This window comes from Jaculus jaculus, chromosome 15 (genome assembly GCF_020740685.1).
Source record: "Jaculus jaculus isolate mJacJac1 chromosome 15, mJacJac1.mat.Y.cur, whole genome shotgun sequence".
Taxonomy (NCBI): Eukaryota; Metazoa; Chordata; class Mammalia; order Rodentia; family Dipodidae; genus Jaculus; species Jaculus jaculus.
In genome coordinates, this window is record NC_059116.1 from 56,829,805 (window position 1) to 56,849,588 (window position 19,784).

The 19,784-nt window shown below is 39.5% G+C and overlaps 1 protein-coding gene and 1 non-coding gene across 2 annotated transcripts; both read right to left on the minus strand.

Moving 5' to 3' along the window:
• Position 1: 1 nt before the first annotated feature.
• Positions 2-19,526, minus strand: LOC101598132 (synaptobrevin homolog YKT6-like). Its single transcript, XM_045134759.1, has 2 exons — positions 19,365-19,526; positions 2-689 (listed from the first exon to the last, which is right to left on the minus strand). The coding sequence occupies exons 1-2, from the start codon at positions 19,524-19,526 to the stop codon at positions 24-26; spliced, it is 828 nt and encodes a 275-aa protein (XP_044990694.1). The 3' UTR covers positions 2-23.
• Positions 6,925-7,031, minus strand: LOC123455160. The gene has a single exon (XR_006633718.1). It is a non-coding gene; the product is annotated as a U6 spliceosomal RNA (small nuclear RNA).
• Positions 19,527-19,784: the final 258 nt, after the last annotated feature.

Genomic DNA, 19,784 nt, shown 5'->3' on the forward strand with positions numbered 1-19,784 from the left:
AGCGCCGGCCTCTATGGGCTGCGTCACATGACTGCACAGCATGAATGTTGTTTTCGGGCAGTTTTATAGAAGGCTTTCGACTGGGTTCCCAGTACTTCTGATTTGGACACCAAGTCACCGAGCTTCTCGCCTCGCTCTAACAAAGACTCCATGGTGTTGTGCAGAATGATTTTGGTCTCATCTAGTTCAGCTTGCACTTTACTCATGGGATCAGCATCTCGGGGGTTCTGGTATCGACTAAGGTAACCATCCAAAGCTGTGTACTGAATTGTAGCTGGGGATCCTACTGGCCAGCCTATCCTGTCAACCTGTTTGGAGAATGCTTCTAGTACCTTCTCCAGTAAGGTAAAGGCCACTCGGGATGGGTATTCACTGTCCGCAATGACCACACCTGCAAGACTACCATACGGGACGTAGACGTGGCACAGATACTCTTGTTCTTTGACAGAAGCTCTGCTGCCTTTCTCCGAGCGCTCCACGATCAGTTGACTCGTGAAGGTCATGAATTCCTGAACGCTGGACCTCTGGAAGAAGCTGAAGGAAGACACGTCGTAGGCGGCCTTGAGCAGCACGCCCTGGGCTCGCTTTTGTACAGGACGCGGCGGGCAGGGTCCGTTCAGCGCGAGCCGCTCCGCCGGCCTTAGAAGCGCCACTGCCCGCCACCCCCGGGGCGCATCGGCCTCTTCCTCCTAGGGCCGGGAGCATTTCCAATACATGATTTTGACAACTTTGTCAAAAATTATATAGCTATAACTGTGTGGGTTTATTTGTGGGTCCTCTATTCTCTTCCATTGGTCTATATACCTTAGTGCCAGTATCATGCTGTTTTTGTTACTATGACTCTGTAACATAATTTGAAATTGGGTGCCTCCAGTATTGATCTTTCTGCTAAGGATAATTTTAGCTATTTGGGAGGTTTTGTGTTTCCATATAAATTTTAGGATTTTTTTCTATTTCTCTGAAAAATAATTGGAATCTTTTGATTGTACTGAACCTATAGATTGCTTTCAGTAATTTTCACATTAATTCCAACTATCCATGAGCATGAAATGTCTCTATCTTCTCATGTCTTCTTCAATTTCTTTGTTCAGTATCCTAAAATAGTAACTGTTGAGAATATTTTCATCTACATTGATCAAGGAAACTGATCTATAGTTTTCTCTGTTCTGTCCTTACCCTGTCCTGGCATCAGGGTAATAATGTCGGTTTCATAGGATAAGTTTACTTTTCTTTCTATTTTATGGAACAATAAAATAGTGTTAGCTCTTCCTTACAGACTTGGTAGACCTTAGCAGTGAAACCATCTGGTCCTGGGCTTTTCTTTGTTGGAAACTATATTACTGCTTCAGTCTCTTGACTGTTACGGATATTTTTAAATTTTCATGTCATTTTGATTAACTTTGGTAGATCATATGTGGATAGAAATTTATCAATTTCTTCTAGATTATCCATATTTTTGGAACATAAATTTTCAAAGTACTACTTGATTCCTCTTATTTTACTAGAATCTGAAGTAATCTCCCCCTTTTCTCTAATTTAGTTAATTTGGGTCTTCTGTCTTTTTCTTTTAGTTAATCATTACTTGGTCGTTCCTATTTTTTCCAAAGAATCAGCTCTTTGTTTTATTGATTCTATACATTATTCTCTTAGTCTCCATTTCTGCCTTGCTCATTATTATTTATTGCAAGCTCCTGCTTTGGAGTTGGGCTTGCTGTTGCTTTTTTTTTTTTCCATTAAAAAAATTTATTTTATGTATACTATAACAGGTTATTTTCTTTTATCTCATTCTGGCTCCCATTCACTAGGGGCCCTCATCAGTAGAGTTATGGTATTCACTGTAGGGCACAAAGGCCTGTCAGTCCCTGTGGGGTAGTGGTGAGACTATGTCTCAGGATATTCCTACCCACTCTGAGGCTACAATTTTTCCACCCCCTCTTCTGCAATGTCCCCTGAGCCATGGCAGGCCAGTTGGCAGTATGAATTTGTATTGCCATCTCTGTAGCCTCTGGATTTCTGCTTTGAGAGGTTTTGATTGATCAGCATGTCTGTCACCATCACTCTGAAGCTGGTTGTCAGACTCGCAGTAAGAGCAGTATTCATGTCACCTCTTCCTCTGAAATTTCTCCTGGATCCTGGAAGATGTGGTAAAGGTGGCAAGTGTCTTGGTTGGCAGTTGGCTATCTTCTTGCATTATCAATCAATGGCTCTTCTCCATTTTCTCTGCTATCTGTAAAATAAAACAGATTCTCCAACCAAGAGTGAGAGCAGCTTGGGTTAAAAGGGGTATGCGAAGTTATTTGAGATGTTTCGTAGTGTGCAAGGCCACTTTTTTTTTTTTCTTTTTGCTAGAGAGGAGTGGGGGCTTCTCTGTAAAGTCTGAGTTTCCTGACCATGGGATTCTGACTTGGTTTCCAATAGCAGAAATGAGTTCTCTCCCACTGAGCAGACCTCATGCCCAATCAGAGAACAGTTGGTTATCCACAGAGGCTGCATGCCACTGTTGCACAAGTGTCTACTTCTTGTCCAGCTGGTTGATTTAGTAGTCTGCAGTGTCTCCCACAGGGCTCAGGAGCACTATGAGAGCTAGCCAGGGGAGAGCTAGTTTCCCTTTGGGTTCCACCATGGTGTTCCAATGTCCAGCATGTGGTGTTTTTAGCAATAGGGTCTTACCTGTTAGCTCTGGTAGGTAAACAAGTATTTTGGCAATGGTCTACTTTGTTTTGAGGACCTCATGGGCTTCCCTGGCAAACATCTCACTGTGGGGGGGGGGGGTAACCCAATTCTAGGCCTGGGATTTATTGGACAGAGGCCATGGTTTTGAGGTTAAGCTATTCCCACCCCCTGTCTGGACTGTCTTCCGTCTTGCTTTATTGGTAGTTATATTTTGTAGAATACTAGTCAAAATGAGGGCTTCATGGAATTTTTGTATAATTCCCTCTCCACCTTCCCTGCCCTTCAGGCCCCTCCCATCCCTTAATATTTTGTCCCTCCCCTAACCTATTAGGTAACTCTTACTCTCCTCCCTGTTTCTTCTCTTTACTGGCCTAATTCTAGTTTTATGCCCATATTCCTGGTGCTTACTATCACTAATTTCCAATTAATCCAAGTTAGGACCTCAAATGAGAGAGTACATGTGGCATTTTGCTTAGCCTGTCTGACCTTGCTTAGCATGATTTTTCCCCCAAGGCCCTCAATTTTTCTGAAAATTTTATTATTTCATTTTTCCTTACTGCTGAGTAGAATTCCATGTGTATATGTACCACATCTTTATTGACCATTCATTTGTCGATAGGCATCTGTCTGCTTATAGTTCCTGGCTACTGTGAACAGAGCAACAATGAAAATGGTTGAGCACGTATGTCTATGGCATATAATAGGGTCTTTAGGATATATGTCCCAAAGAGATATAACTGCATCTAATGGTAGTTCTATTTTCTACCCTTTGAGGAGTATCCATACTGATTTCTATAATGGCTGTACAAATTTACACTCCCACCAGCAGTGGATAAGGGTTCCTTTTCCCCCACACCCCTGCCAGCATGTACTTTCATTTGATTGATTGATTGATTTTTTGGTTTTTCAATGTAGGGTCTCACTCTGGTCCAGGCTGACCTGGAATTAACTATGTAGTCTCAGGGTGGCCTTGAACTCACGTTTATCCTCCTACCTCTGCCTCCCAAGTGCTGGGATTAAAGGCATGTGCCACCACACCCAGCTCATTTGATTTATTTTTTGAAGGCTGCCATTCTGACTGGAGTGAGATGGAATCTCATAGTTGTTTTAAATTGCATTTCCCTAATGAATAGAAATGTTGAACATCTCTTTAGGTGTTTAATGTCCATTTGTGTTTCTTCCTTTGAGAACTCTCTGTTCAATTCCCTGCCCATTTTTTGAGTGGGATGCTTTTTATTGTTTAGGTTTTTGGGTTCTTTGTATATTCTAGATATTAAACTTTTGTCAGAGGTATTGTCAGTGAAGATTTTTCTCCCATTCAGTAGGCTGTTTATTGACCCTATTGATGGTTTGCTTATCTGTACAGTAGTTTATTGTCATGAAGTCCCAATTGTTGAGTGTTTGCCTAATTCCATGGGCTACTGGAGTCTAATTCAGAAAGTCTTTTCCTACACCTATATATTAAAGTGTTCTCCCTACTTTTTCTTCTAGTCAGTGTAGAGTTTCAGGTCTTATATTGAGGTCCTTGATCCATTTGGAGTTGATTTTTGTGCACGGTGGGGGGTGGGTGTCAAACTTCAATCATTTACATGTGGCTATCCAGTTTCTCCAGCACCATTTGCTGAAGATTCTGCCTTTGCTCCAGTAAGCATTTTGCTCTCTTTGTCAAAGATCAGGTAGCTGTAGTTCATTGAACTCATACTTGGTTATTCAGTTCTATTCCATTGATTTATGTTCCTTTTTATGCCAATACCATGCTGTTTTTATTACTATGGCCTCTTAGTGTAACCTGAAATCAGGTGTGATGTTGCCACCAGAAGTGTTCCTTTTACTCAGTACCTTTTTTGCTACTTCTGGCCTTTTATGCTTCTATATGAATTTAGAGACTGTTTTTATCTCTTTGTCCTTTTAAAAGTATTTTATTTATTTGTTAGAGACAGAAAGGGAGGGAGGGAAAGAGACAGATAGAATGGATGCACCAGGGCCTCCAGCCACTGTAAGAAAACCCCAGATGCATGTGCCACCCTGTGCATCTGGCTTATGTGGATAGTGAGGAATTGAGCCTGGATCCTTGGGTTTTGCAAGCAAGCACCTTAACCGCTAAGCCATCTCTCCATCCTGAGACTTTTTTTTTTTTAACTCTGTGAAGAATGTAGCTGGAATTTTTATTGGAATAGCATTAAATCCATATGTTGCTTTTTGTAGGATGGCTATTTTAATAATCTATGAGCATGGAAGGTTGTTCCATCTTGTCCTCCTCCAGTTCTTTCTTCAATGTTTCCATGTTTTCATTGTATAGGTCTTTTACTTCCTTGCTCATGAAGATTCCAAGATATTTGATTTTTGTGTGTGGGTGGCTATTGAAAATGAGACAGTGTCCCTGATTTCTTTTTCATATTGTTACCATTGATATATATATCAAGGCTAGTGATTTTTGTGTGTTGATTTTATATCTTGCCACTTTGCTAAAAGACTTGATCTCTTCTAATGGCTTTTTGGTGGAGTTTCTTGGGTCTCGTGGGTATAGAACCATGTCAACTGTGAATAGGGCTAGTTTCACTTCTTCCTTTCCATTTAGTATTCCTTTTATTTTTTCTCTTGTCTTATTGCGTAAGCTAAGACTTCAAGTACTACGTTGCAAATCAAAATGAGAGTGGACACCCCTGCCTAGTTCTAAACCTTAAGGGAAATGCTTTGAGTTTTCCCCCATTTAGTATGATATAGGATTTAGGTCTGTTATGTATTGCCTTTATTATGTTGAGATATGGTCCATCTATCTCTATCTGCTCCAGTGTTTTAATCATGAAGGGATGTTGAATTTTATTGAAGTCCTTTTCTACATATATTGAGATAATTATGTAGTTCCTATCTTTGAGTCTGTTTATGTGATGAGTTATGTTTATTGATTTCTATATGTTGAACCAACCCTTCATTCTTGGGATGAATCCCACATGGTCAGGGATGATGATGCTTTTGAAGTGTTCTTGAATTTGGTTTGCAAGAATCTTATTGAGAATTTTTGTGTCTAAGTTCATCAGGGATATTGGTCTGTAGTTGTGTCCCATAAGTTTTGGTATATTGTGTTTTCATTATCACTCAGCTCCAGAAATTCTTTTAATTTCTTTGACTACCCATGAATTATTTAATAGTGAATTGTTCAGTCTCCAGATGTTTGTAAATTTGCTATTGTTTCCCTTGTTGCTAATCTCTAGTTTACTACATTGTGGTCTGATATAGTTCATGAAATTATGTTAATGTTCCCAAATTTGTTGAGACATGCTATATGTCCCATTTTATGATCTATTTTAGAAAAGGTTCTGTGAGCTGCTAAAAAGAATGTATATTTTGTGGAGTTAGGGTAGAATGTTATATAGATGTGTCTGTTAAGTCCAATTGATCTATGGTATTATTTAACTGTCGTTTTTCATGGTTAATTTTCTGCTTAGATAATCTGGCTAATGATGATAACAAAGTCTCCACTGCAATTGTTGGGGGCTATTTCTGCTTTATTGTTTAACAGAATTTGCTTTGTAAAATTCTGTGCTTCTGTGTTTGGTGCATATAGGTTTATGATTATAACATCCTCTTTTTGAATGGTTCCTTTGATGAGTCACCTTCTTTATCTCTTTTGATTACTTTTGGTTTGGAATCTATTTTCTCTGATATCAATATGACCACCCCTGCTTATTTCTTATTTATATTAGCTTAGGATATCTTTTTCCATCTTTTTACCCTAAGGTGATGCCTCTCATTATTGGTAAGGTGGGTTTCCTCTGGACAGCAAATGGATGGGTCCATTTTTCTGATCTAGCCTTTAAGTCTGTGTCTTTTAACTGGAGCATTGACACCATTGATGTATATAGTTATAATTGTGAGGTGCAAGATAATCACTGTCAAGTTGGAGGATTTGTGGATTTTGGTATTTACTTTGACTTTATATGTTTTCATTTCTGTTCCAGTAATAGTTGTTATTTTTCCTTCTTGCAGACTCCTGGATGTGATTGTTCATTTCTTCAGTTTGTGTTACCCTTTTTTTTTTTTTTTGAGGTAGGGTCTCACTCTGTCTCAGGCCAATCTGGAATTCACTACATAGTCTCAGGGTGGCCTCAAACTCACAGTGATCCTCCTACCTCTGCCTCCTGAGTGCTGGGATTAAAGGTGCGCACCATCACGCCCAGCTAGTTTGGGTTATTCTATGTAATATTTTCCATAGGTTTGGCTTAGAGCTCATATAATCATACAGCTGGCTTTTCTCTTGAGAAGCTTTTCTCAATGTTTCATATCATCCTTACACATGGGCCATGCTAATCTTCTCTGTATTGTTCCAATTTTAGTATATGTGCTGGGGAAGTGAGCACTCTCATGGGAAGTTTTTCTTTCACCTTCAATTATGAGAAATAATTTTACTGGGTATAGTGTTTTGGGTTGGTGTCCATGGTCTTTTAGGATTTGAAATGTTCCATTTCTGGCTCTTCTGGTTTTTAGCATCTTCATTGAGAAATCAGAAGTAATTCTAATGGGTTTACCTTTGTAAGTAACAAGCTGTTTTCTCTTACAGCTTTTAGAATTCTTCCTTTACTTTTACTGTGGAGAGTTTTTACCTTAATGTGACATGAGGAGTTTCTTCTTTGGTCCTATCTATTTGGTATTCTGAACACCTCTTGTACTTTAGGCTCTCTTTTGAGAAGTTTGGGAAATTTTCCTTGATAATTTTGTTGACGATATTCCCTATGCCTTTGGCCTGTATTTCTTCTTCTTGTTGTATGCCAGTAATCTGGATATTTGGTCTCTTTAAGGTGTCCCATATTCCTCTTATATTCTATTCACATGTTTTTTGGAGTTTATCATTGCTTTTGGACTGCCAAAGTGTTTCCTTCATATAATCCTCAACTTCTGACAGTCTGTCCTCCATATAGTCTGCTCTGTTGTTGAGGCTTTCTTTGGAGGATTTTAAAGGGGTTATTTCATTGCTTTTGTCTATTACTTTTCTTTTCAGAATCTTCATCTCTTTGTGGAATTCCAATTTTATTTCTTGAATAGACTTGCATGTTGTTTGCTGGAGTTCATTCCTGCATTTGATTGTATCTTCATTGGGTTTATTCTATTGCCTGTTGAGATCATTTTTTTATTTCTCTTTCATTTTCTTTACCTTCCTATTAAGATCTTTTTGATTCTCTTCATTTAAAAAAATGTGTATTGAATTCTTTTTGCTGATTTGTTTCCATTTCCATCAGCCATGCTTTGAGTTCATTCTTGAATTCTTTTTGTTAATTTTCTTCAGTCATGCTTTAAATTCTTTTGTGAGTTGTTGTGGTCATTTTATTCAGGTGTCCCCCATGAACTTGGGTGCTCTGAATGCTATGTACCCAGCTGATGGACATTTGGGAATTAACTGCCTCCTGGAATTTGTTGGGGGCAGGCTTATGGGTGTTATAGCCAGTTTCCCCAAACCAATGTTTGGCACACTCTCTTGTTGCTATTGTCCACCTTTTGTTGGCCAGGATGTGATGTCCACCCTCTGCTCATGCCATCATTTTTCCTTGCCATTGTGGTGCTTCCCCTCGAGTCTGTAAGCCAAAATAAACCTCTTTTTTCCCACAAGTTGCTCTTGGTTGGGTGATTTCTACCAGCGGTTCAAACCTGACTGTAATAGTAAAGTGGTCCCGAGGAGTGGGATTGCTGCTAGACACCTGACTGTGTGGCTTTGGCCTTTTGGAGCTGATTTTCAAGAGGAATGTAGAAGGATTTGAAACGTTGGCCTAAGAGACATCTTGCAGTGCTATAAGTACAGCTTGGTGAACTATTTTGGTCAGAGTTGAAAGGACTGAATGCAGTAAGAACTATGGACTGTGAGGTTTGGCTTATGAGGGTGAGAAAAAGCTGTGCCTAGACTGGGCTAGCAGTTTGTGTGATAATCTTCCTGTTATGCCCATGTCCTGAGAAGTTGTGCAGGATTGCTTTGCGTAGAAATGAACTGGTTTGAGCAGAGGGATATGACACAGAAAAATGAAATTTTGGGGCCTAAATTGCTGCCCATTCACCTGTAAATTGTTTGAGAGATTACAACCTTTCAGATTGGGCTAGCTGACCTGCACTTGGGCAACAGGAAGAATGTAGACACTTTTAGAGGGGCCTGAGTGCTCAAGAAGTGTCCTGTTCTTCAAAGTCTGCTTTATTTCCCCCTGTATTAACAAATTGGCACCCTACCTGGTATTGTAAAGTACAGGAAATGCAGGAAAGAGAGGGTCATTGAGTTTGCAACAAGGTCTTGTGTTTTGAAAATGGCCATGGGCAGTTTGAAGCAGGTTTGCTGGATGCCTGCATGAAGACCCCATGGAGCCATGAAGATGAACCATGGGTTGTAGTGGAGACCCACTAGAGATGCCAGGACCATGAGATGCCTGCTAAGGAGAGCTGCAAACCCCGATGAAGTTTTCCAGGACTGTGAGTAGCCTAGCTGGAGGGGTGGAATTGGAACTCCAGAGACTTGTTGCTGGTTAGAATGATCAGACTTGGAGTTTTGTCATTGGCTAGAGTTGTTGGACTTGAAGCTATGGAGTTTGATGTCTGCCCTGGTTGTTTTAAATCCGGTGTTGATTGAATATTTCTTTGCCATGCCCAATGCCATCTTTTGCAGTGTGAATATTTATTCTGTGCCATTATAGGTTTTTGGAGGGATTTTTGGTTATTACGGCTCAGTTAAAAGATCTTGGACTATGGGGATGTTTGAATATCATTGGGATTGATAAAAACTATGGGGACTTTTAAAGTTGGACTGAATGCATTGTATTTTATATCATGGATGGTCATCAGTTTATGGGGGACAGGGGCGGAATGTGGTGGTTTTATTCAGGTGTCCCCCATAAACTTAGGGGTTCTGAATGCTAGGTATCCAGCTGATGGACATTTTGGAATTAACTGCCTCCTTGAAGGAATGTATTGTTGGGGGAAAACTTATGGGTGTTATAGCCAGTTTTTCCAAGCCAATGTTTGGCATACTCTCCTGTTGCTATTGTCTATCTTATGTTGGCCAGGGTGTGATGGCCACCCTCTGCTCATGCCATAGTTTTCCCCTGTCATCGTGGAGCTTCCCCTCAACCCTGTAAGCCAAAATAAACCTTTTTTTTCCTCCATAAGCTGCTCTTGGTAGGGTGATTTCTACCAGCAATGCAAACCTGACTGCAACAGTTGTCTAATTTGGTTCTCAACTAATTTTTCGTCCTTTTGTTCATGGCCTCATTAAGTTTGTTGAATATAATTGTCATGGCTTCATTTTGGGGTTCTATGCCTGGAGTTTCCTCTAGGCTTGCAATGGAGACTTCCATTATGGGGCTAGTTTTCTTTGGCTTAATATCTTGTGTTCTTTGTTTTGCATTAGGGTTTGCCTATCTTGAAATTGTGTTTTGTAGGGACTGTAGCAATTAGTATCTCTTGTTGAGTATGCTTGATTGCCTTGTTCAGGTTTGGTCAAGGTAGCAGTGGAACAGTGGTATAGTCACCAGTTATGGCTGGATGTTCTCAAGCCTGAACCAGGTCATTTTTGTATATTCACTCTCTTGGGAAATCTGGGCGGGGCCCTAGAAGGCCTGGCAAACTCATTGACCAGGCAAGGGGTCCTGTTGTCTCTCCAGTAAGGGCTTCCTGGCCTTTGGTGGACTTGGTTGTGGAAACTGGTGACAGTCAGGGAGAGGGAATAGAGGGAATCCCAGTTAGGGGGTTGAATCTCACTCCTGTGGTAATGGGACCTGCTAGGTGGCAAGGTTTTTGTGATGGTCTGGGATTAATGATTACTATCAGATCTCTGTTTGTAAATTTGTTCCAACACATATTGTGTGAGGATATGGTGGTTTCCTTTCTGCACACTTGTGTTATCAGCACTTCCTGATTCCACAGGGAGCTGCCCTGTGCTGATGAACTTCCCTGGGGTGCAGGCACTTCCCTGTTGTCCCACACGCATGCCACCAAGGGCACTGGCACTTCCCACTGCTCTTGCTTTTTTAGAACCTTTTCAGGTTCATCATTAGAATTTGAGATATTTATGACTTTTTTTTTAGAGGGCCAATTCCATCTCTATTTTCAACCAGTACATTTTGTCCAGTGTCACAGGTTGAGATTCTTATGCCTTTATAAAGCCTTTGATGTAAATAAATTCATGTTCAGATAAATTGTTTCTTTGTCTTCCTCAGAGACTAACATTTGTGTCTTAAGATATGGAGCTTGACCCTCAGAGCAGCTTTGGTATTTCACCATTGATAGGTTCCCTGCAGATATCAGTGCAGGCCTCCTGGGAAAGGTCAAGTTGAGGTGGCTTCAGGGGAAGACATGAAGAAGCTGGAGTGCACGTGTCACTCACTCACCTAGCTCCTAGACTCCCAGAGAAAAAGGGTTGCTCTAGCAGTCCCACGCATGTTGCCATGGATAATTGCACAGATCAGTAATTCCTTTAGGACAGACTACCAGGGCCGTGCCAGGCACCACACCGAGACACACACAATGGTTCAGGCTACTTGGTTCAGTTGGTCCAGGTACAGGTTTTTCTGATTGGCTTCATTAACAGTAGGCCCACGGTTCACAGAAGGTTCTTCCTGTTTAGCCCTCTTCCAGGATGCTCAGGGGAAGTAGCTGTGGAGGGCACTATGATTTTTTTTAACGTAAGTACTCATTGTTTTAAATTTCTCTTAGAACTGCATTAGTTCTATCCCAAAGTTTCTAGTAAATTGTAATAAATTCATTTTTATTTGGCTCTAGGAACTTGAAAATTTCCTGTTTTCTTTAATGACTCATTGGTCTTTCAAGAGTTTTTTGTTCAATCTCCATGTATTGTATTATTTATGTAGTTTTTCTTGCTATTGATTTCTAGATTTATTGCACTTTGAGCTGATGAAACATTATTTGATTCTTTTGTTTTGGCAAGACTTAATTTGTAACCTAAAAATGGTCTATGTTAGAGAAAATATCATGGGCTCCTGGGAAGAATGTATATTCTATTGCTGTTGGATGGAATATTCTGCAGATATCCGTTAAGTTCATTTGATCTGTGATGTAGTCTTACACCTAAGTTGGTTGAGTTTCAGTTGGGATGGCTTACCTAGAAATGAGAGTGGGATATTAAAATCACTCACTATTATTGTAACAGTGTCTATCTGACTTTTATACCCATTAGCGTTTGATTTATAAAACTAGGAGCCCAGAGGTTTGGCTACTATATATTTACAATTGCTACATCTTTTGATGAATTATTCCTTTTGGTAATATGAAGTGGCCTTTTTTAATCTCGTCTAACTAATATTGGTGTGAAGTCTACCTTATCAGGTATCTCAATAGTGAGGCCAGCCTGTTTTTCATTTCCACTCACTTGATAAATTATATTCTATACTTGATTCTCAGTCTATATTGTCTTTACAAGTAAAGTGTGTTTCTTGAAGACAACAGATGATTATATCAGTTTCTTACTTAATCCAGTCAATCCAGTCTTTTTTTTTTTTTAAGTAACAGCCATCCTTATGGGTGTGAAGTGGTTACAAACAACTGTAAATGACCCTGATAATTTTGCCATAAAACCTACAACCAAACAAGCCAAAGGCATTGGTACTTTCAAAGCCTCTTACCATTCTCTCTGCATTAGTTACTTTTCTCATTGTTGTGGCAAAAAGTTGATGAAAATTGCATTCAAAATTCAAATATCAATAAGAAGAAAAGAATATGATTACCTATTAAGTGTTATTAAAAAATAAAAACAGGGCTGGAGAAATGGCTTAGTGGTTAAGGCACTTGCCTACAAAGCCAAATTATCCCTGTTTGACTCTCCAGGCCTCACGTAAACCAGATGCACAAGGGGGTGCATCTGGAGTTCATTTGCAGTGTCTGGAGGCCCTGGCACACCCATTCTCTCTCTCTCTGTCTAATAAATAAGTAAATAAAAAAAATATATTTAAATCAATAAATAAACAAAAGATGGAAAGTAACAAGAATTGATTAAAGATATGGAAAGTTTGGAACTCTTGTTCATTGTTAGTGAAAAGCTCCTCAAAACTATGTTAATACAATTACCATGTCATTCACAAATTCTATTTCCAAGTATATACTCATAGGATTGGAAACAGGAACTCAAACAAAGAGTTAAATACCAGTGCTTATAGCATCCTTTTGAATAAGAGCTAGAAGGTAAAAACAACTCAAATGTCTATGACCAAATGACTGTATCAACACAATGTGGGATACAATGGGATGCTATTCAATCTCAAAATGGAAGGAATTATGACACATGCTCATTTGTACTATTATTTCTCATTAACGAATATAAATACATTAATATTTTTCATATTGGACTGGAAAGACTGCTAAGTGGTTAAGGCAGTTGCCTTCAAAGCCTAACAACCCAAGTTAGATTCCCCAGTACCCATGTAAAGCCAGATGTACAAAGTCACACATGCATCTGAAATGTGTTTGCAGTGGCTAGAGGCCAATTCACTCTCTCTTTCTTTATCCTTACAAATAAATATTTTTAAAAAGAAAAAGTGTTTTAGTATTGATGTGAATTTTCTTAGTTCCTTCATATTACTCTTATTTAACTATTAAAGAGATAGAAAAAGGGAGAGAGAGAATGAATGAGCGTACCAGGGGCCTCTAGCCACTGCAAATGAACTCCAGACACATGCACCACATTGTGTAACTGGCTTTACCTGGGTACTGAAGAGTCAAACCTTGGTCCATAGGCTTTGCAGGCAAGCATGTTGACCACTAAGCCATCTATTCAGCATTTTTTCATCTTTAAATTTTTAAACTAATTATAAACAAAGAGTCAGTGGCATGATGATTACATTTCCTTTATTATATAGCTTTTTCCCTGTTGCTAAATTCTCAAGTACTTTCCTTTCCCATGCCTTATTTGCATTTATCACCTTGTGTTCTTAATAAAACTCAAAAACCAGGTGAATTTAACAGGTGTAGGCCCAAGGGGCCAAGGGGAGGGGAGTAGGTCACAGATGAGCCTAATAATGGTACCAAACTGACTGTATTTGCTGAATACAAAACTAATTAACAACAACAAAAAAAATCAGGTGTATAACTTGTCTCCTCTTCCTCAGTTCTCCTTTTAGCACCTCCATCTAGTCTGGGCTCCTGTGTGGACCAGTGTTCTCTTCCTGCTGCATGCCATAGCTCTCAGACCAGTATTTTCTTTTCTTTTTCTCAAGGACTATATTTGCTATTATTTTTAAATATATTTTATTAAGTAGAAACTTTGTATGGACACATCAAGTGTTGATACCATCATTTCCTTTCCTCCCTGTCCCCACTCTGCTGAGGACCATTATCAGTGAGATTGCTGGTATTCACTGTAGAGTTGTGGGTAGGACTAGTGAGAGCAATAGTCAGTCATGGTGTGTGGTGGGGGCAATGCCTCTAGATATTCCCTCCTAACCAATGGCTCTTCCAATCTTTCCCCTACCTCTTCCACAAAATTCCCTGAGTCTTGGTTGGGTGTGCTTTAGTCTACTTTAGTGTTGAGCTCTCAGAGTCTTCTGGATTTCTGCTTTTGTGCATTTTGAGTATCTTCAGTGTCTGTCTCCATCACCCTGGTGCAGGCTGTCAGACTCGCTGTGGAAGCAGCGCTGTTGTTCATCTCACCAATTCCTCGGTGGTTTCACCTGTGCCCTGGCTGCTGTGCTAGGGGTGGCTCATCTGCCGACAGAGAGTCAGCTATCTATTCTTATCTTGCTGGTAGATTTTGGTTGTTCTTGGTTCTCGCTGCCTTCTGATTTCACCCCCAGAACTCTAGAATGATTATGAGTCTACCATATTGACTGAAAATTGTATTCATTGTTATTGAAATAATGTGCTGCCTTCCTTGGCATGGTTGAATTTTCTTTTCTTTTTTTTTCTGGCACATAATATAAGAAGAAGAGGCATTGTTTAAATGTCTATATGCAAAAACTGCCTTTATTCTCTTTAACAATTAGTTGATAGTTTAGATTATAGTTGATACTTATTTTCCCTCAGAATTTTGAAAAAAAAAAAAAGTCTCTTCTTGTTTAAATAAATGAGTTTAATGTTCATTTGATGTTTTATTTGGAATAGGACCTATTTGGGTTTTTCTTCTCCCTGGCATTTTGTTTGTTTGTTTTTGAGGTAGAATCTTGCTTTGGCCCAGGCTGACATGAAATTCATCATGTAATCTCAGGGTAGCTTCAAACGCATGACATTCCTCCTACCTGTGCCTTCTAAGTGCTGGGATTTAAAGTGTGTGCCACCACGCCCAGCTGAAGATTTTGATATTTTCTTTGTATCACAAATGCTCTGAAATGTTTCAGCTGTGTGTTTTAATAGGAGTCTTTTTCTTTTCACCATTCCTTAGGTCTTTTTAAATAAATCTTTTAAAAATATTTTTATTTATTTGAGTGAGAAAGACAGACACAGAGAGAGTATAAGTAAGCCAGAGCCTCTTGCAAATGAACTTCAGATACATGCACTACTTTGTGTGTCTGGCTTTATGTGGGTGCTGGGAAAATCAACCTGGGAATTCAGGCATTGCAAAAGGGTATCTTTCAACACTGAGCCATCTCTCCAGCCCCATGGGACCTTCATCTCTGGGAGAGTTATATTTGTCATTTGTGTGTGTACGTGTGTGTGTGTGAGAGAGAGAGAGAGATGTGTATGTGTTTATGTGAGTGTGGGCATGTGTACATCACAGCACACATTTGGAGATCAGAGGCCAAATTTCAGGTCAGTTCTCACTTGTCCACTTCACTTGAGGCAGGGCTTCTCACTCTGAACTATCCCTGTGTTAGTCTTTGCTACACTTGCCATTGAGTTTCCAGAAAATTCTTCTATTTCTGCCTCCCATCTTGCTATCATTGTCAGTGTTATGGGCTTACAGAAGACTGCCATGGCTTCCAGCTTTTTATCTGGGGTCTGGAGATTGAACTTGGATATTCTAGCTTGAGAGGTGAGCACTTTATTCACTGATCTATCTCCTGTTTCCAACTCTTTTCTTTTATCTTCTGTTTCATTTTTCAAGGTAGAGTCTTGCTCTACCCCAAACTGACCTGGAATTCACTATGTAGTCTCAAGGTGGCCTTGAACTCATGGCAATCCTTCTACCTCTGCCTCCCGAGTGTGCACCACCATACCCAGCCAGGAATTATTATTAGTTAGATGCTTGATTTGTTTATATGTCTAGTGGCTTGATTTATTTATATGTACAGTATCTTTTCTGCCATGTACCTCTTCTTATTTTTGTTATGCACTTGGAATAATATTTATTATAGTTTGAGTGTGAAATGTCCTCTACAAGCTCATTTGGTCCCCAGGTAGTGGTACTGTACTGGAAGGCTATGAAACCTTTAGTTGGAGGAAGAGATCAGTGTGGGGGCTTGTCCCTGGAGGTATATTATGCCCCCTCTTTCATGTCTCTGCTTCCAATTTATCAACAAATGTAGAAGTAGCAGCCATCATTGCATGGACAGGAGCTGCTCCATGACCTTCTCCACCACAATGGACTGAAATACCATGGAATCCTGAGCCAAAATAAACCCTTCCTCCATTAAACTTTTGTCAAGTATTTTGTCATATGATTAGCAAAGTTAGCACAAGGTCTTTAAATGTATTCTACACTATTATTATTATTATTATTAATAGTACTACTAGTAGTAGTAATTATATTTTCAGTTTCCAAAATGGTATTTTTTTTGAAGGTTATTTTTCAAAGTAACTTCTTTCTGATTTTAAAGTTATATGTTCCAAATTATTAGAAAGAGTTTTGCTACTTTTTTTTTCTTTTCCTGGGATCATATATATCTCTCTCTCTCACTTTCTCTCTCTCTCTCTCTAATATATATATATATATATTTATATATGCATATATACTAGAAGAAGAATAGATTTACACAAGAAGATTCTTTGCAAAGAAATTACAATATCCAACCAGGTAGAGATAATGGTCTAATTTATATACCTGCAATAGTAGTAGAAAGGAAGGAACAGATACAAATATTATTCCAAGGAAAAGCTAAAAATTTTTATGTAGAGGTATATTAGTGAAGATTCTCTAGAAGAACTGAACCAATAGAATGAATGTGTATTATAAAAAGTATTTGTTTGATTAGCAGGATATGGACTGGGCAGTCTAACAATTGCTGTCTATAGGCTGGACAGTCAGAGAACCTGGTAGCTGCTCAGTCCATGAGGCTGGGTGCCTCAGTGGTCCCAATCTGGAGGATTCCTAGAAAGCAATTGGCCTTCAGTCCACATTGGAAAGTTGATGAATCTGGGTTTCAGTGTGTGAATGCTAGCAGAAATACAGTAGATGCATTCACAAGCAAGGAGCAAGGACAGCCATTCTCTGGGAGCTTCTTTTCTATAGCCCACCAGTAGAAGGGCACCCACTTGAGAGGAAGTTCTTCCTCCCTTTATTAATTCTTCCTAGAAATGCCCTCACAGACCCACTCAAGAGATATGTCTTTTATTTTATTCCTAATCTGATCAAGTTCATAATAGAATTTTACCATTATAGGACATCAAGATAGAGAAAGGAGTCAGGGACATCCTTTATGGATGCAAGCCTGAGAAACTAAGGAAAAAAAAGACACAATTGCAGAAACAAAACAAAAAAAAAGTCAAGGGAGGTAAGTAGGTTATTGACCTGGGGAAAGTTGAATTTGAAAACAGTACATACAAATTCCATGCCATTCTCATCCAGGAAGAAATGTAAGACTGAAACTTTGAAAATCAGAGCTAGAGACAGAGATCTGGGAATTGCCCCTCAAAAAACCATCGAAGGTGATGACATGGATGTGATAATGTGTAGACCCAGAAAGGAGCTCAGCAAAAACTCAGCCTGTGTCTAAAGAACAGTTAACAAGAGAGAATAACCCCAAAAGGTAGTGTTTGGTCATGAGAAGACAGTGTCAGTTGGAGAGTGCGCAGAAGCCATATAAATGAGCAACAAGGGACATGGACATGAGCAAAAATGAGCTGAAGACCAACACCAGTGGAAAGGATTCTTAGAAATGTGAGGTCAGGCTGGGGAGATGGTTCAGTGGTTATAGTGCGCCCACTGCTCAAGCTGGAGTACCAGAATTCAGTCTCCAGACCCCATGTAAGGTCAGAAGGCACCCATGGCATGCTTCTGTAACCCTAGAACACTGAAGCTAAGGATGAGAGGGAGGCAGAGACAGGAGCATTGTTGCAGAAGCTTATGGCCACCACACAAAAAAACAGCAGAGCAAGAATCCTGAGCAAGAAGCTATGCTTCAAATGAGATGGACAGGTGAGGGCTGACCTGAAAGTTATCCTCTGACCTATACATGTGGACCCTACACACGTGTGCCTGTATTCACACACAAATTTTAAAAATTAGTGATTGTCAGGTAGGCTTCATTTCACAGATGAGGCCACTGAACCTCAACAAAGTTAATTTTCAAAAATTAATAATCCAACCCATATGACTGATACTAGGTTCTCTGCCTCAGTCTCTAAGTACAGTGATCATTTGTGGAGCTAAATCCTGCCATTTAGCCACTTTTTTGACTGTGGGATACAATGATTTTACCATAATAAATATCTTAAAGGCAGGGACTATATTTTGAAAAGAGAACCCTAAGAGGAAAATCACACAGTCATAAAAATGTTGGTCAAAAATGTTTAAAGAGGGGCTGGAGAGATGGCTTGGCGGTTAAGTCCTTGCCTGTGAAGCCTAAGGACCCCGGTTCAAGGCTCAGTTCCCCAGGTCCCACGTTAGCCAGATGCACAAGGGGGCGCACGCGTCTGGAGTTCGTTTGCAGTGGCTGGAAGCCCTGGCGCGCCCATTCTCTCTCTCTCCTCTATCTGTCTTTCTCCCTGTGTCTGTCGCTCTCAAATAAATAAATAAATAATGAACAAAAAAAATACTTTAAAAAAATGTTTAAAGAGGGGCTGGGGAGATGGCTCATTGGATGAAGCACTTGCCACTCAAGCATGAGGAATGGACTTGTAATCCCCAGAATCCTCCTAAATGCCAAGTGGTTGTGGTGACCTCTATAATCCCAGTACTCAGGAGGTAGAGACAGAGGATCTCCAGGAAAGAATGACTACCTACACTAGACTAATCCATGAGCTCTGAGTTTAAGTAAGAGACCATAACTCACATAAATAAAATAAAGAGATCAAGACCTCTGGCCTCTCTTGCATGCTCACATATACATATGTACGTAAACTTTGCACATATGTGCCCACACATGTGAACACACATACACACATGCACACTCATACACATGTAAAAAAGTCACTAAAGTATGTCATATACAGGATGGTGCTATGAATGCTCAATTGGAGAAATCTATCAATAAGGCAAATATGGGGCTGAAGAGATGACTTAGTGGTTGTGATACTTGCCTGTGAAACCTAAGAATCCCTTAATACCCACATAAGCCAGATGCACAAAGTAGCACATGCATCTGGAGTTTGTTTGTTGTGGCTAGAGACCCTGGTGTACCCATTCCCCCATTCTGTCTCTCTCCCCCTCTCTGACTATCTCTCAAATAATAAAAATAAAATTTAGAAAAATAAAGCAAAGATAAGCAGAGTATACATTTCATTTATCAGTAATTTGTTTTCCTTATTGTACATGTGCATATATTTCTTTTAATAGATTGAAGAAAATATAGAAAAACTTATGTGGGAAAACGTGCATCACTGGTAATTCCATCACCTACAGACAATTCCTCTAAAAATGGTATTGATTTTTCCTGTATTGTTTTCTGGTTTAGACCTCTGAGACTGTTCATAAGAGACGAGTTGCTTTCTATTTTTTCTGTCAATATTTTGATAAAACATCCATTGTGGATGACATTCTTAAATGACTGCTTGATATCCATGCTAACCTCTGGCATTAGTAGCAGAACATGAGTTTATTTAAGGAGCAGTGTTGTTTACTAAAATATCCACCATCCCAAAAGGATAGTCAAGACGGCCTACATCAAAGAGAGCTGCTGATACTAAAGTTTACCTCTGTGTGTCTAGCATCAAACTACTGATATCGAATACCCCCAGTCATCCCAGTATATTTCTAGCATATGATTCCAAAAATAATTCACCTTTTGAATTGCATGAAGAGGTATTAAAAGCTATTTTAA

Coding starts and splice junctions, on each gene's coding strand:
- LOC101598132 (XM_045134759.1), bottom strand. CDS start 19,526: ATGGATATCAAGCAGTCATTTAAGAATGTCATCCACAATGGATGTTTT. Junction 690..19,364: donor CATTTTTAGAGGAATTGTCT/GTAGGTGATGGA, acceptor TCCCGGCCCTAG/GAGGAAGAGGCCGATGCGCC.